At 32.1% G+C, this 15,140-nt stretch overlaps 1 protein-coding gene across 2 annotated transcripts in view; it reads left to right on the forward strand.

Annotated features, from left to right (window-relative positions):
- The first annotated feature begins 4,991 nt into the window (after positions 1-4,991).
- Positions 4,992-15,140, forward strand: part of LOC108914872 (TOG array regulator of axonemal microtubules protein 2-like) — a 28,625-nt gene continuing 18,476 nt past the window's right edge. For both annotated transcript variants that reach the window (XM_018720788.1, XM_018720787.1), the window contains exon 1: positions 4,992-5,280. In XM_018720788.1, the coding sequence (XP_018576304.1) occupies positions 5,102-5,280 (179 nt within the window). In that variant the 5' untranslated portion in view covers positions 4,992-5,101. The remainder of the gene's footprint in view (positions 5,281-15,140) is intronic.

Consider the following 15,140-nt stretch of genomic DNA (forward strand, 5'->3'; position numbering starts at 1 on the left):
TAAGTAACTGTTCATATAGAACACTAAAAAATGTTATTAACATACGGTCAATTAAAAATCGTCTAGCAATTTTGAGCAGAAAAAATAGTCAATGAACTATGTATACTATGTAACTAATTTTTTTCATAACTCAGTAATTTAATCTATTTTTTTACACACGATTTAAAAAAATGGCGAAGGAGCTGGTCATACAATATGCAAATACTCGGAATAATAATATGAAAGTAAATTAAAAATAATTATGTTTCAAAATCTAGAGAAATTACAGCGTATCCTGCTTATTATTGGATAATTCTGTTTATAAACTCAATTAAGAATTACGAAAAGAAAGAGCGAATTTGATTTTCTAAGTATACTCATAAAAATTGTATGTAAAATTACACGCTGGGTCATTGGTTATTTTGACGTCATTGACATCATAAGGTTACATCATAAGTACACTTTTTGTGTAATTTACTTAAAATGTTGTACATTTACTTCTCTAAAGTCCAATTTTTCTAAGAACCAGAAAACTATACATATAGTATTTTTAAGAAAAAAAAAATCTAGACATTCGTACTTTATAATATTTTTAGAATCATCTAAAAGAGTTGATCAAGTCAAATTAAATTTGGTGCGTAATAATAAATAGTAGTATTTTCTGACAGAGAGTAAATTATACAGAAAAGAACTGTTATATTTTTTCCAAAAAATTTCAAAATGTAATTTAAGAACTTTTTAAAACGACAGAATGCAAATTACAGTATAAAATTTGACTCAATTATCACAAAATTTTACTTTTTCTTCAGAATACATTATTTATTAATATTTATCGCCATGGTAGCGTAGTTGGTCGAGAGTGCGGTGGCAAGCATTTCTCATCCAGGCTTCCTATTCTGGTGCGAGTTCGATTCCTGGCGTCGGCACTGGCAATGTCGATGGATAATGGGTGTTTGTCAGCGTTTTTTAAGTGTAGTCCCCTTCCGCACAGCCTTTGGCTTTGGATTTGGGGGTTCTCTCATTTCTATGGTGTGTTTTACGTTTTTTTAATCCGAAAAAGTAATATTATCCTTTAAATTTTTAATAAAAACGAGTTAACTCTTTATATAAAAGTATGTTGCGTTTACAAAACAAAATATTTTTAATTTATGTTCAAATAAATCCAGAAATAACAAGCGCTCGTCGTCTGTATGAGGCTTATTCCAGTTATCCAGTTCCCTCCACAGCCAATGTAGAAGAGCAATGTTTGGAGGAAGTGACTCATGTAGCTACTAGCCTCCCTTTTGTCTAGAGAACCGTTAGGAAACAACCACTGTATCCACACCACAACCAACATGTGCAAACATTCAATGCACAAGACTGTCATCCAGATTAACATTTTGTAACTGGGTTTTAGAGAACACCTGCCTTATTTCTTCTTTCACCAGTTCGGAAGTACCTTAATTGAGCAAAGGTGGATTGGCTATTGTTCAATATTCGTTAATTTTAGTCATTTAATCATATAATTAATTTTAGTCCTAACTTAGTAAGTATTAGTAAGATTGTATTCGAAATAACCTGCCTTTCTGTTTGTTTCTTATTACAATTTTTTTTGTACATTTTTTTAAAGAATTTCCGAATTAAAACTCGTGATTAGGGACTTTGAAATCAACGAGCTTCAGTCATAACTTTCAAATTTTGAATGCTTTTCCGATTTTTACATCAGCCATATTGGATCCGCCATCTTTTATTCAGGAATTTTCGGATTCGGACAGCAGATTCGTAATCAGCGACCTCAAAAACCCGCGGTAACAGAATTCAGGCAAAAATATAGAATAGATAAATGCGTGACTTGAAGGGGCAAGTGGGACTCTAGTCTGTAGGTGGTTTAAATTATGTCTGTTGAACTAACCTTTAAGAAAGAATGTGAGTTCGTCAGAAAAGCATGTACAATATGAAAAATTGGGATTGTTCAAGATTTTTTCACTCATCTGTTCATAAAATTGTATATGACGATCTGGATCATCTTCATTGAGCTCTTATAGGGATGGAATTAATGCTTTTTCAAGGTCCTCTGAAGACTACTACCTGGAATTCCTGAAGTTGCTTCTAATTTTCTGGTGCTTGAAGTGGGATCCAGTTCAACATGTCCCAAAATTGCAACCTGTACAGCCTCGTCAGTGACAGTGTGTTGCCTTTCATGTGTTTTGTTAGCAACTGATCTAATCTCCATGAATTTAAATTTGAAATTTATTACGTAGGGATGGCTGAGTTTCTTACCGGGATACCTTTCATTAAAAATTCTTGCAATTACCTGGTCCATTTCATCATTTCGAAAATAGAGAGTGACATTTTCAATTCTCTCTGCAGTGGTGTAAACCATGATAATTTGAATCGTTTGCTTCAAAATAGCGAATAATTACAAATTAATGGATTTCACTACCTAGACAATTCTGATTGATGTAAAATCGGAACAAAAAAACTACGTGTAAAATTCTAATAAAACCCTTCGATGACAAACCTGATTTTTCAGTTTCATTATCCGGTGAGTTTTTTTATTACTATTTTAAGTCTTTTTTCGATTTAGTTCACCGACACTTCCAACAGTTTTTTTACATTAATTTTAAGGCAAAACAACAAAATTTCAGCTTATTTGTAAAGAGAAGAGAAATACCTTTAAAATGATGTGTCACTTAACCCCCGTGCCATTTAAGGTTTTTGAAGGGATTGCCACCCCGTTTACGGGGATAACCCTCCATCCATGAATTTAAGATCATACGATGTCCCCTTTGAAAGCAAAATCGACCTGTTTCGGGGTTTTCCGGAAAAACCTGCAATAAAAGTATTTCAGGTGGACTATTTTAATTAGGCCACATTGTATATTTGGAAATATAAAATACAAGGTAATGATTTTTCACATTGTTTTGCATTCATTATTTGATCTTAAGCGTGGAATTAAACTCCCTCGGTGGGGTGAGGTGGGTGTGGATTTAATTTGCATATATTTGTTTCCAATGCTCAAAATATAAGTTTAAAATGTTTTGCCAAAGTATTTTCAAATTGTTACTTTTCAGTATAAATCTGTAGCCTATAAAAATGCCCTAGTAGATCAATTTAAAAATACAGAAGATCTATGTATTCATGTCTGCTACAGAACATTTTTTTTATGGGGCTGTGTAATTCGTGTGCATGTCAAGGATCAATTACGTACAGTGCATGGACATGAGAAGTTGCTACGTCTCTAGTTTTACAAGAAGTCCATTGAAGTTCTTATGAAGTCTGTATAAATAAATTATGAATATAGAATATCCCGAACAAGAATTTATGGGATTAAAGCGTGTTATTTGGGAGTGTAAATGTAAAATATGATGGAATGAAGCATTTTTTATTCCTGATGTATGACCACTATACATTAATATGTTACAAATGTAAAACATTAGTGACTTCCTAGCGGCAAATAGGCCCATTCAGTAGATTTTTTTTGCATATTCCAAAAGTTTACCCTTTAATTAGTTAGTATGCCAAAAATCAATTTTTTGTTTCAACGAGAAATGTGTGAAATAAATTAATGAAAACAGAGCGCGGAAAAACGTTGAGCAACCATTGCCTGACGTCATAATAGAGCACTCCGCTCACGCTCGCTCTCTTCCCATTCTGTGTTAATACATACGATATGTGGATCGATTCGCAGTTTCGTTAATTATTGTTTTTATGTCTAAATGGGTCGAAACCGAGGATTGTACAAATATTGTATAGTTCCAGGCTGCAAAAGTACCTCAGGATCGACTCCGAATAAAATATTTATTTCATTACCGAAAAATGAAAAGTTTGTGTGATGTTATCCACGGTTTCCCCAGCCACGGTATGCAACTCAAAACCACCTTCGTTTTTCTTTGGATGCACGTCTAGGGGGTTGTAAAATATTATTATTTGAACATTTAGAGCACAATTCTCAACTTTATGCCGGAAATAAATTCTGCCCCATCTAAATGTTCGTGTTCACAAAAAATTCGAAATACGTCGGCGAGAGGGACCTATAAGCAGTTAAGAACCACTCTCGTTTTTCTTTGGTTGCCCGTCTAGGGGGTTGTAAATATTATTATTTGAACATTTAGAGCAGAATTTTAAAATTTATGCCGAAAAAAAAATTTCTGCCCCATCTAAACGTTCCCGTCCACAAAAATTTCAAAATACGTGGCGAGAGGGACCTATAAGCAATTTATTTACATAATAATGCTTTACAACCCCCTAGACGGACAACCAAAGAAAAACGAGGGTGGTTCTGAGTTGATTCAAATACTAGTTAAAGTACTACTTGCAGTCGTCGCATACATCCACAAGTACCGAGTCTAGTACGTTGGGTACATTTGTACATTTGTACAAAAATGGAACGCAAAAGAAAATGTAAAAAAGCGAACCATTTACGTCATTGAGAAAAATCCGAAAATGTATTTAAGTATTCCAAGTCATTCTATGTTTATAATAAATATGTTGTGTGGAAAATGAATGAAAAATTTCAACAAGACTGATGTACGTATATCTCTTATACACTCTCTATTTAGGTATATAATATAGGTAAAAGTATAGCAAACATCTACACATCTCTCTGACTCGATCGCCGAGTGGCCGGTATCGTGACGTCATTACCTGTTCTCCCTTTTTAAGGGTCTTACAAATTCAGAATTAAATATATCACTATTAATCCTATTGACCTATTTTTTTTAAGACATATTTAGGTGGTTACATACAATCAGAAAATTATCGAAAAAGTTTAAAATTATATATCACTGAATGGGCCTATTATGTCTGAAAACGATAAATCTTAAATAAATTTTTTTACTGAAGACGATTGTTGAATATTTTGAAACTATAATATGGAAAAACTTACTTACTTCGCAACCATCTACCATTTGAAAGCTACGCCAATGTGTCCCACCGATAACTTGTGGATTGCGACGCACGCGGCTATCCACTGCTCGACGCCAGTCATCGATAGAATTCCGGGCGTCACGGCGGTGTAGTGGGGTCAGCGCGCCGGTCATCTAATCAATGGTACCCACTTGAGTACTTGCGGCTTCGTTTTCAACGCACTAAGTTTCAATAATAAGTGAACGGTGCACGAGCGTTGTCATGCCTATGAAGTATGTGTAATAATAACGTAACCAACCCCTGGGGACTTCAGGAAGTGAAGTCGGCGACGTGTCCGGCCTTCAGCTGTTGCCCGTGTGTCTTTAAGACCGGGAAAGTTGTTGATATTAGTGCCGTGTCTAAGCAGTCCACTCCTGTGGTGGCGGTTACTCTTCCCCCGGAAGCGCTAGTGAAGTGAGTTGTGAAATTTTACAAGTTTTTGCAATGCATGATGCCTTTATTTTGTTTTATAAAATTGGAAAAAGATATAGTTTTTTAAATAACTTTTAAATGCTCTATTCGACAATGATTTTGCTTATAGAAATGGAACAGTACCCCCACCCTTTATATGCTTTTTTTGGCGGGCATTCTTACAATTTCAATTCATGGGTTTTTGAAAGTTGTTTCTTTGCAAATGTTTTGTTCTATTAACGACTAACGTAATAATTTTAACTGAATTTAACTTAATCGGCAACGTATTTTCGATACAAATTTGATTGATATTAAAAATTTATTTATTTTGTAATAGGAACTTTATAATTCTTTATACTATTTAGAGACTCTCAATAAAATGTCATTCACAAATATTATAACACTCCGAATCTGACGATTTTATAATTAGAAACAACTTATCACAATTCGAAATAATTTATTTATAAACATTCGATTACAAGTTTCTGAACTTCACAAATCAATATGTCATGTTTATAGTAAACTAAATAAAATTGCAAATAAAGCATTTTTGGTTAGGATTGAGCCGATTTAGGATACGGTTGACATTCTTCTAAATTGATATACAGGGTGTTTCCTATATTGAAGATGATATATGAAGGTAGAGATGTCGAAAAAGTATCAATTCGTTACATTCGTTACATCCGAAGTAACGATTATTCGTTTGAAAAAGTATTCGTTACTTTTGCTTATTTGATTACTTCTTGGATATAGACAATACAGAGTACTTTATCTAATGGAATACGGATTTGGATACTTACTTATGCAATGCTCAATTGACACTTATTCATATTATATCGACAAGAAACGAGTACTTGTATTGTTACGTTGCAATTCAATTTGTTTTGTGTACCATATTTTTATACCTCTACTTATATTAGAAAAAATATTTCCTATAAAAGACTAAAATATGCATAAGACTGTGTATATAATACATAATCTAAAAATTAATATGTACTTTCTATTTTTGTTTATTTTAAAACTGTTTGTTTATTTCCAAAATATATGTTTATATTCGTAATTTTATCGTTGCATTATAATATATTTTTTTATCAAACAAACCTTAATATTTCAGATATTAACACTGCATTTCTTTTTTAAGAGAAATTGAGGTTAGATTATATTCATAATATGATGCGGCTTGATATTTACTCGTCTATAACTTACAGTACTGCATATCAATTAGGTAATTACTGATTACTATTCTATTTAGAATATTTTGAAGCCACTACTCATAGTAATCAAAGTAACGAATACAAAGTACCGATTACTTAAACCGAAAGTAATCGGTACTCATGATTACTCAAAAGTAATCATATTTGACATCTCTAATGAAGAGTAACTAAATCGATATGCAGACTTGCAAACAGAATATCTATATTTTGTAAATACTTAATGACCTATCACACTGATACGATGAAAACATTTTTGGAAACGCTAACTCCACCGATAGCTCTGCCTTGCACAATTCTATCCCCTTATATTTGTTACTGTCGTATTTAGAAAAAAATTGTATGGGTCAAAGTTGCAGGAAGCTTCTACTTCTAATGATAATGGAGGTATAGTCAAAAGAGGATGCCAACAATAAATCCTTTAGATTATTTTGGCCATATCTCCTTTATTATCAAAAAAATACCAGTGAAACCATATAATTATAATGTTAAACAAGTATTCTATCCAAATGAATTCAAGTGTACAGGGTGCTCTGTTAAAGAATATAAAATTTTCGTTTGTCAAAGAAACAAACAAACAAAATACAACATTCAGCTGTTTTTCTAATTACAGCTTTGGAGTGAAAACAATTTTCTAGAACTTTTCCCCAGACTATCTTTTTTATAAAAATACAAAAGTAAAAAATGAAAGTAGAATGGTATTTGAATAATCCAGTATACATATACATAAATATGTGCAGCTGATAGTTTTATGCAACGTTTCCATTCGTTATCAATATCCTTTGATTCATTGTTACTGTATTGTTGGACTATTTTGGTATACTTATTCGCACTTATTGGTATACACACCACAGGCACACTGCCCTTTCAAAAAATGAAAACATAATAAAAAATAGGAATCTAAAAAAATGAATAATAATTACCACAATAAAAAATACAAGGTGCCACCTAACGAATTTTACATACTTCAAGGGTATAATCTAGAACCCAAAAGGTGTCGATTTAACCAAACTTGCTTAAACGAAAAATGTCGCAAAAAAGTTTACAGGTTTTTAAAATTTCTTTTTTTTATTTTTTGTTTCCTCCTTAACTCAGAACCCAGTTAACCGATTTGAGCAAAATTTGCTGTTGCTTAGTTTCTCTTCTTAAAGTATGCAGAGATTATGTTCCTATTAGGTTAAATCATACAGGGCGTTCATTTTACTACAACCCTTTGTGAGTATTCTTCTGTAACTTTTTGTACGTTTAAATTTTTACACGCAACTATAAGAGATAGGGAATTTTATTCTACAAAAAAAATGTATATATACGTACATACCTGTCAAATGACGAAATTATGTTCAGTTATGAAGATATTACAGAAAATATTTATTAACACATACCCCATATTTTTTGAAATTACTACATATCCATATCCAATTCGTCACTGTCAAGTTAGTGTTTTGCAAAAGTTTGCTCCTAAAATTGAGGATGACGCGCTATTTACGGCTGCAAATATTCACCTCTTTTAATGTAGTATGTAAATCGGGGACGATTCCAGCGATTCTCAATAAATTTTAACTATTTTAATTATTACTCTTTAAACATCGTTTTGCAGTTTCGATTATTTCGATTACTGAAAACTATATTTATTAAAAAAGTCCGCTCCAAGTTTGTAAACATCCTGTTTATACACAAGTTCTAGCATGTGAAATATCATTTATGTATACTTGAAAACTACACTAGGCACAGAAGTTAAGGGATATTAAAAAAATCCCAAAATTTTGGGTAAGAGCTGTAACTTGGAGGGAAATGGTCGTAGACATAATAAAAATAAAGTAAATTGAAGCTCCAGATGTCTAGTTTTCAGATCTGTAGTTTAAATTTTTTAGCGTCAGCAGTTTTTGAGTAGGTAATCATAAGAAAATCAACGAAAGAAAAAGTTTGTAAATTTTTGCTTTTTTTTAAAAGCCTATGGACCTCAAAAATTTTTTTTTTGTTGATTTCACCATAAAACTCTTTTAGATAATTAAATTCTCTTCAGTTTGAGCGGTTGTACGATTAGTAAATAGTAAATAAAGTAAATTGTAACCTGCAACGTCGAATCAACCAAATTTTTGTTTGTTTGTGAAGCTTATGGATATGTTAAAAAAAATCGAAAAAAATTATTTTTGAAAGAATTATTTTTTTTTCATTTATTTAGAATCGTGGACGTTTTTTGATGAAGAATTGATTTTCAGCAACAACAATTTTAAACATTCCGGGCACTAGGAAAAAAATCGCAGCGCTTTGAAATTATCAGGGTTTCTTTAGGACACTTTCAGGTTGAAAAGGTTACAGTCGATATCCTTAGTTTATTTATTATTTGCAGTTATGCCAAGTTATTCAAATATCCCTAATTATGCATTTTTTTACCATTTTTCTAACCAACATTTTCACTTTGAAATTTTTTTTATCAAAAACCCATAATTACGACTTATAGAGAATACTTTGCAGTTTCGAGATCCCTGTTTGAATTTTCTGTACGACCATTATTTCCCGAGTAATTGATTGCCAAAATCAAAAATGATTTTTATGCTATGATCGACGATAACTCTGCGACAAATAATCGTACAAGGCTCCGGAATCGCTTAAATGAAAGAGTATTAAATTATCTAAAAGAGTTTCATGGTGATATTACCAAAAAAATTTTTTTAAGTCCATTTGGCTTTTTAAAATAAGCAAAAATTTACAATTTTTTTTTCCGGTGATTTTCTTATGATTACTCAAGAACTGCTGAAACTAAAAAATTTTAAACTGCAGATTTTAAAACTAGACACTTGAAGCTTCAATTTCCTTTGTTTTTGATACTCTCTACGACCATTTCCCTCCAAGTTACAGCTCTTTGAAAATCACCCAAAATTTTGGGATTTTTTTAATATCCCTTAATTATGTGCCTAGTGTATTTCGGAAGTTTGGAATAATTGAGAGTTTTTCTCAATTAGTCCACAATCTTTCAATTTTTTGTCAACCTCGATGCTCTCTAGTAACTAAGCGAAGTAAATTTGAATTTTGAAAATTTACTTTGTCTTATTTTGGTATAGCTGGATGGTGGCTCCATGTACCTGAAATATGGAACGAAAGTTTTGTTAATTCTTTTTTCATACACTTCACATTCCACTCATTCATGGGTTAAACAGACATATTTCTACCACATAGAAAATTGTTTATTTTTAGGTGCTTTATCACTTTACTTAGTCATTAAAGTTAAAGTTAAAATTAAAATTAAGTTATACTTTTCAGAACTGTCATAAATATTGAGAATAATCGAAAAGAAAATTAAGTAAACTTGACACCTATCTGATTTATAGTCTATTCTATACAACATGAAAATAACTATTCCATACCTTATGAAAATCGGAGATTCCTGCTTGACCAAAGGCCATGTCATATGAATTGGTAACACTTAATATAAAAATTGTGGAGGTATTTAAATACTACTAATTAATTATTTTATACAATACTTAATTCGTTTTAATAATTAGCTGTTTATCTTTAAAAAATTTATACCTATAGGTTTATTGTTATATATAAATGCCATAATTAAATAATTAATTTTCAAGAGTCTTGTTAGTACCGTAATAATCGTATCAATATTCCAATTACCTTTTAAAATTAAGCTGATACTCATAGCCCCCATGGATTGAATATCTATTCTTGAATACTGTTAATATTAAATTTATAGTCACGATATATATTTTTTCATGCTAGCCTACCGCAGTAATATAAATTCTTATATTATAGTCTTCACTAATTCATCAATATCTTTACAGACATTGCGTTCAATCGATAGTTTGCTCAGTGAAGTTATACTTTCTCTAGCCCAAAATCATTACAGTGACGTCTATTTTGAGAATCTTACCTATGTTCTTTAGTCTAATTATATTAATATTCAAAAAGTCTATCATATTATATGCCTTTGCTCATAAGTTATTTCTAGTTGATGCAAAATTGTATTTCAAAGTTTTAGTCGAAACAATTTCTATTTTCGATCTCAGATGGAGGAAAGGGATAAGAAATTTTCTTTCTCCCCTTTCTCCTACCTATTTTTTGTACACATTAAGTAGACAATGTATATATTTGGATATTGAAGATTTTTAAGTATGCTTGTAAGGGGGAATTTGGAGAGTTCAACTAATACTTGTAAATAGATGAATATTTTAGATTAGAGATCATTTTTAAATCTTTGACCTACCAAAACGTCTTTCAAAAATCCAAAGGCGTGACAGTCAGAACAAGCAAAACACATTTGACACTGTATGAAGAATGCTGCAAGATCTGAAATCACTCCCCAATAAGCAGCTTTACGTTTTTATAAGGTGAAAGAATTTCTTTAGGTATAACATATGACGGTAAAGAAAAACTTATAATGCTCTTGAATAACTTATTTTAATTCTACGAACTGAATCGGAAGCAATAAATATTTCATGGAAGTAGAGAGAAGTGTTATCATTTGGAATTTTATCATTTCTGCTAACTTTGCGTTACCGTTAAAAACGTGACGTAAAATTACATTTCTAATTTACTTTATAGACTGCTGTAAATTTCTTCTGTTTCAATGCGTATATTTTTTACTGTTAACCATAAATTTGCGTTAATATATGGTCTCAAGTACCATATACAAAAGGTTTTTCTAATAACAAACTTCCATTATTTTATAAAAAAAAATCAAAATACTCATCCGTGAAAATTGGAAACTGAAAATTTACTTGAATGTATAGCAAACCGTTGATACGAAGCAATTATTGTATTGTGTTTGCTTTCACAGAGAAATGTAACATAGAACTTTTGCTGTTTACTATATTGATTTATATGATTTGTTTGCCCTTATGGTTAACAACTAAATTTCTATACTTAGACTTAGTTTAAACACAGTTATTATTATGCATGGCAGGTAAATAACTGTGCATAGTGAGGAACAAAGAGAAGTACCCAATTTTCTGAATTGCAAATAATGCGAAATAAAAACTGAAAAAGCTACACTGACTATTAAAGGGTCAAAAGAATTTTCGAAATTTTTCAGCTTTAATTTCCTTTTTTTTTAATTTCGATACGACCATTTTTCATCGAAATATCGGACTTTTAATGGAAAAGGGTCCCTTTGTCTTCACTCATCGATATCTTGGCGACAAATGGACGTACAGAGAATTGAAGGGCAGTTTGGAAAACTCAAATAAACCTCCTATAACATGCTGCTGCAACTTTTCGGAAAAAATTATTTTTCATCTTTTACACGAATTTTAAAAAACAGGGAAAAAATGATAATTTATGGTTTTTTAGAAAATTAGCGGCTAAATTAGAAATATTCACGATATGACTAATGTTAAACATGACTTTTACAGTTTGATATACCCAGAAGAACCCTGTGAAGTTTCATCTCGATCCAGAAAACCGTTTCTTTGTTTCAAACAGTCAAACTTTAAAAAAAAATGAAAGCGTCACGATTTTTGAGCTTGAACACTTCATAATCATGATTAAAATGGAAAAAAAAAATTAACATTTTAAGTTTTAAATACATGATGTCAAATAAATAACACTTTAACAAATTTGTCTTTATAGGTAAATGTAGGATAATAAATATTTTTCAGTTCAGTTGTATGCACTAATAACATTGCAAAAACAAGTTTTCGTTTAAAATTGATTAGTGACGTCGAAAATGTCATGAAATTAAAAAAACTTCGTAGAAATTCTATTCAAAAAAGGGTAATGATTACTCGTCTACCACGCCACTGGTGGTTCTAGTGAATCATTTGTAGGTCATTTTTTAAGGCCACTATGTCGCCACAAGATATACCCAATTTGGGTTCGTTAGTACTTACTGTTTTCTAAATATCAAGAAAAAAGTTAAAAAGAAAAAAATTTGTTCAATTGAATTTTTTGGTCCAAATTAAATTCCTCTATCAACTGTCAAAAGTTTAATACACCCTGTATATATTTCTTTGGAAGATTTAATAACGAAAGTATTTTATAATTACCTGACAAGCTATAAGTATTTTAAAGTATTGAAAATAGTCTAATTTGCATTAAAAAGCATTGCTTTTGTTTTTATACTAGACCGAATATCAACCTAACAGCTATCAGACCCTAACAATGGATAAGTTTTTTTCTCTGTATCGAGGTCAGGGATGAACTGTGCCCACAACATCAATCATCCTTTCATGTGATTCTTGGAATAATAATATTGAAACCGTGCGATGATGTGTATGTATTCTAGAAATTCTCTCCCTTGCATTTTTTTCTTAAAAATTGCATTATATGAATGGAAATTCCATTCCGATTGATAGAATGTGTAGGTTACACACTAGCCGTCATTTAATAAAATAATAGCCGGCTGTATATTGTTTATATACTTTTCTACTATGTATTTCGTATTGTATAATGAAAGCACAGGCCATCAAATATATGAAAAACCCTGAGTGCAAGTGCATTCATAAATGGTTACAAAACCATGTGACCATTAATTTTGTTTGGAACAGTAATTTTATTTCCATCACGTTGGCCATTAAATTTCGGTAAAATTTAATAATTTTAAAACAATAAGATCAAGATTACTTTAAACAAAACATTCTGTTTCATCGACTGTAATTGGTGTAATTTTTTACGAGATTCTGTTCAACCAACCAGGGATCGAATTATCTCGAGCATAGATGTAATGTTTTGCCATTGTTCATTATAAACGAATCGTTAATATTGGTTGCCTAAGCCTGTAGTACCGCGACTTCTACAGTACTGTTACAGGTTTTGTAAGCCTTAGTGAAAATATTTTTATTCCCTTGTCACATCGGAGAAGTTTCCTTTGTATAATATATTTATACAGCGTAATTGAATTTTTAATGAGTTTTTAAATAGACGGATTTTAAAATGAATTGTTTCTACATCAATGATAATAATAAGGCACTTTAAGTCACATTTTAATTTTTTTAAAAGAGCAAAATGATATTTGCTATTTGTGCTTAACAATTTTCCAGAATGGTTGTTATGTAGATATTGCTGATTTCTTAGATAATGAAAAATAGTATTACAGAATACATTATTTAACCTAGTGCAGAAACTAAACCTCATTATGTATTTAAAAATTCATTCGACTAAATTTTTAGTCAGCTGTGTGCTGAATAGAAGTTTTTCCACTAGGAAGTTAGATTTTTGAATTTTGTTTATAAAATTACAGTAAGAGGTCCTGGAATTAACAAATAGATAGATATTTATAGATAAATAGGTAGCTAGATAGATGGATGGATGGATGGATGGATGGATGGATGGATGGATGGATGGATGGATGGATGGATGGATGGATGGATGGATGGATGGATGGATGGATGGATGGATGGATGGATGGATGGATGGATGGATGGATGGATGGATGGATGGATGGATGGATGGATGGATGGATGGATGGATGGATGGATGGATGGATGGATGGATGGATGGATGGATGGATGGATGGATGGATGGATGGATGGATGGATGGATGGATGGATGGATGGATGGATGGATGGATGGATGGATGGATGGATGGATGGATGGATGGATGGATGGATGGATGGATGGATGGATGGATGGATGGATGGATGGATGGATGGATGGATGGATGGATGGATGGATGGATGGATGGATGGATGGATGGATGGATGGATGGATGGATGGATGGATGGATGGATGGATGGATGGATGGATGGATGGATGGATGGATGGATGGATGGATGGATGGATGGATGGATGGATGGATGGATGGATGGATGGATGGATGGATGGATGGATGGATGGATGGATGGATGGATGGATGGATGGACGGAGGGAGGGACGGACGGAGGGACGGAGGGACGGACGGACGGACGGACGGACGGACGGGCGGACGGGCGGACGGGCGGACGGGCGGACGGGCCGACGGGCCGACGGGCCGACGGGCCGACAGGCCGACGGACAGACGGACAGACGGACAGACGGACAGACGGACAGACGGACAGACGGATAGACGGATAGCTAGATAGATAGATAGATATTTATTAGTGTTAGTATACAAAAAGTGTTTACACACGACAAAATAAATAATAATTATAGCAGTAATATAAAAAATCATTATGAAAAAAAATAATAGTAAAGTAAATTTACAACACACTGCATACACGCGTATAACAATGTAAATGATGGTAATACCCAAAAATTAGCTCTAACCCAATGAGAACACGAACGTTAAAATAATGTTTATCTATACCTTAACCTACGGTTGAATAACTATTGAAATTTTTTACAATTTTGATGTTATTTTACGGTTTTTCAGTACTACAATAACTGTCATTTGAAGCTTGTATATAGGAACTTCACAGCTTGGGGTCACTTAAAATCGCACGCATGTACAGTTAACTAACACGTCTTCTTTTGACATCTCTAACTATAATAATTTTGTGTTAAATTTTCCGTGTTTTATAAGGTTTAATTGTAACGTTTACGTAAATTACTCGTATACACTTAACCTTTCCTGTAAGTTATACTACGTCTTTTTAACGTTAGCTCTAAAATTCCTTCAATTTAAAACGTTATGTTTTCAACCATTAAAGTTTTTGTCATTAGTTCATATTCTTTCATTATTCTATATGAAATAGTTACCACTCAGCAAGCGAAAAAAAATATTCCCGA

The sequence above is a fragment of the Anoplophora glabripennis genome, unplaced genomic scaffold (assembly GCF_000390285.2).
Source record: "Anoplophora glabripennis isolate ALB-LARVAE unplaced genomic scaffold, Agla_2.0 scaffold1015, whole genome shotgun sequence".
In the NCBI taxonomy this organism is placed as follows: Eukaryota; Metazoa; Arthropoda; class Insecta; order Coleoptera; family Cerambycidae; genus Anoplophora; species Anoplophora glabripennis.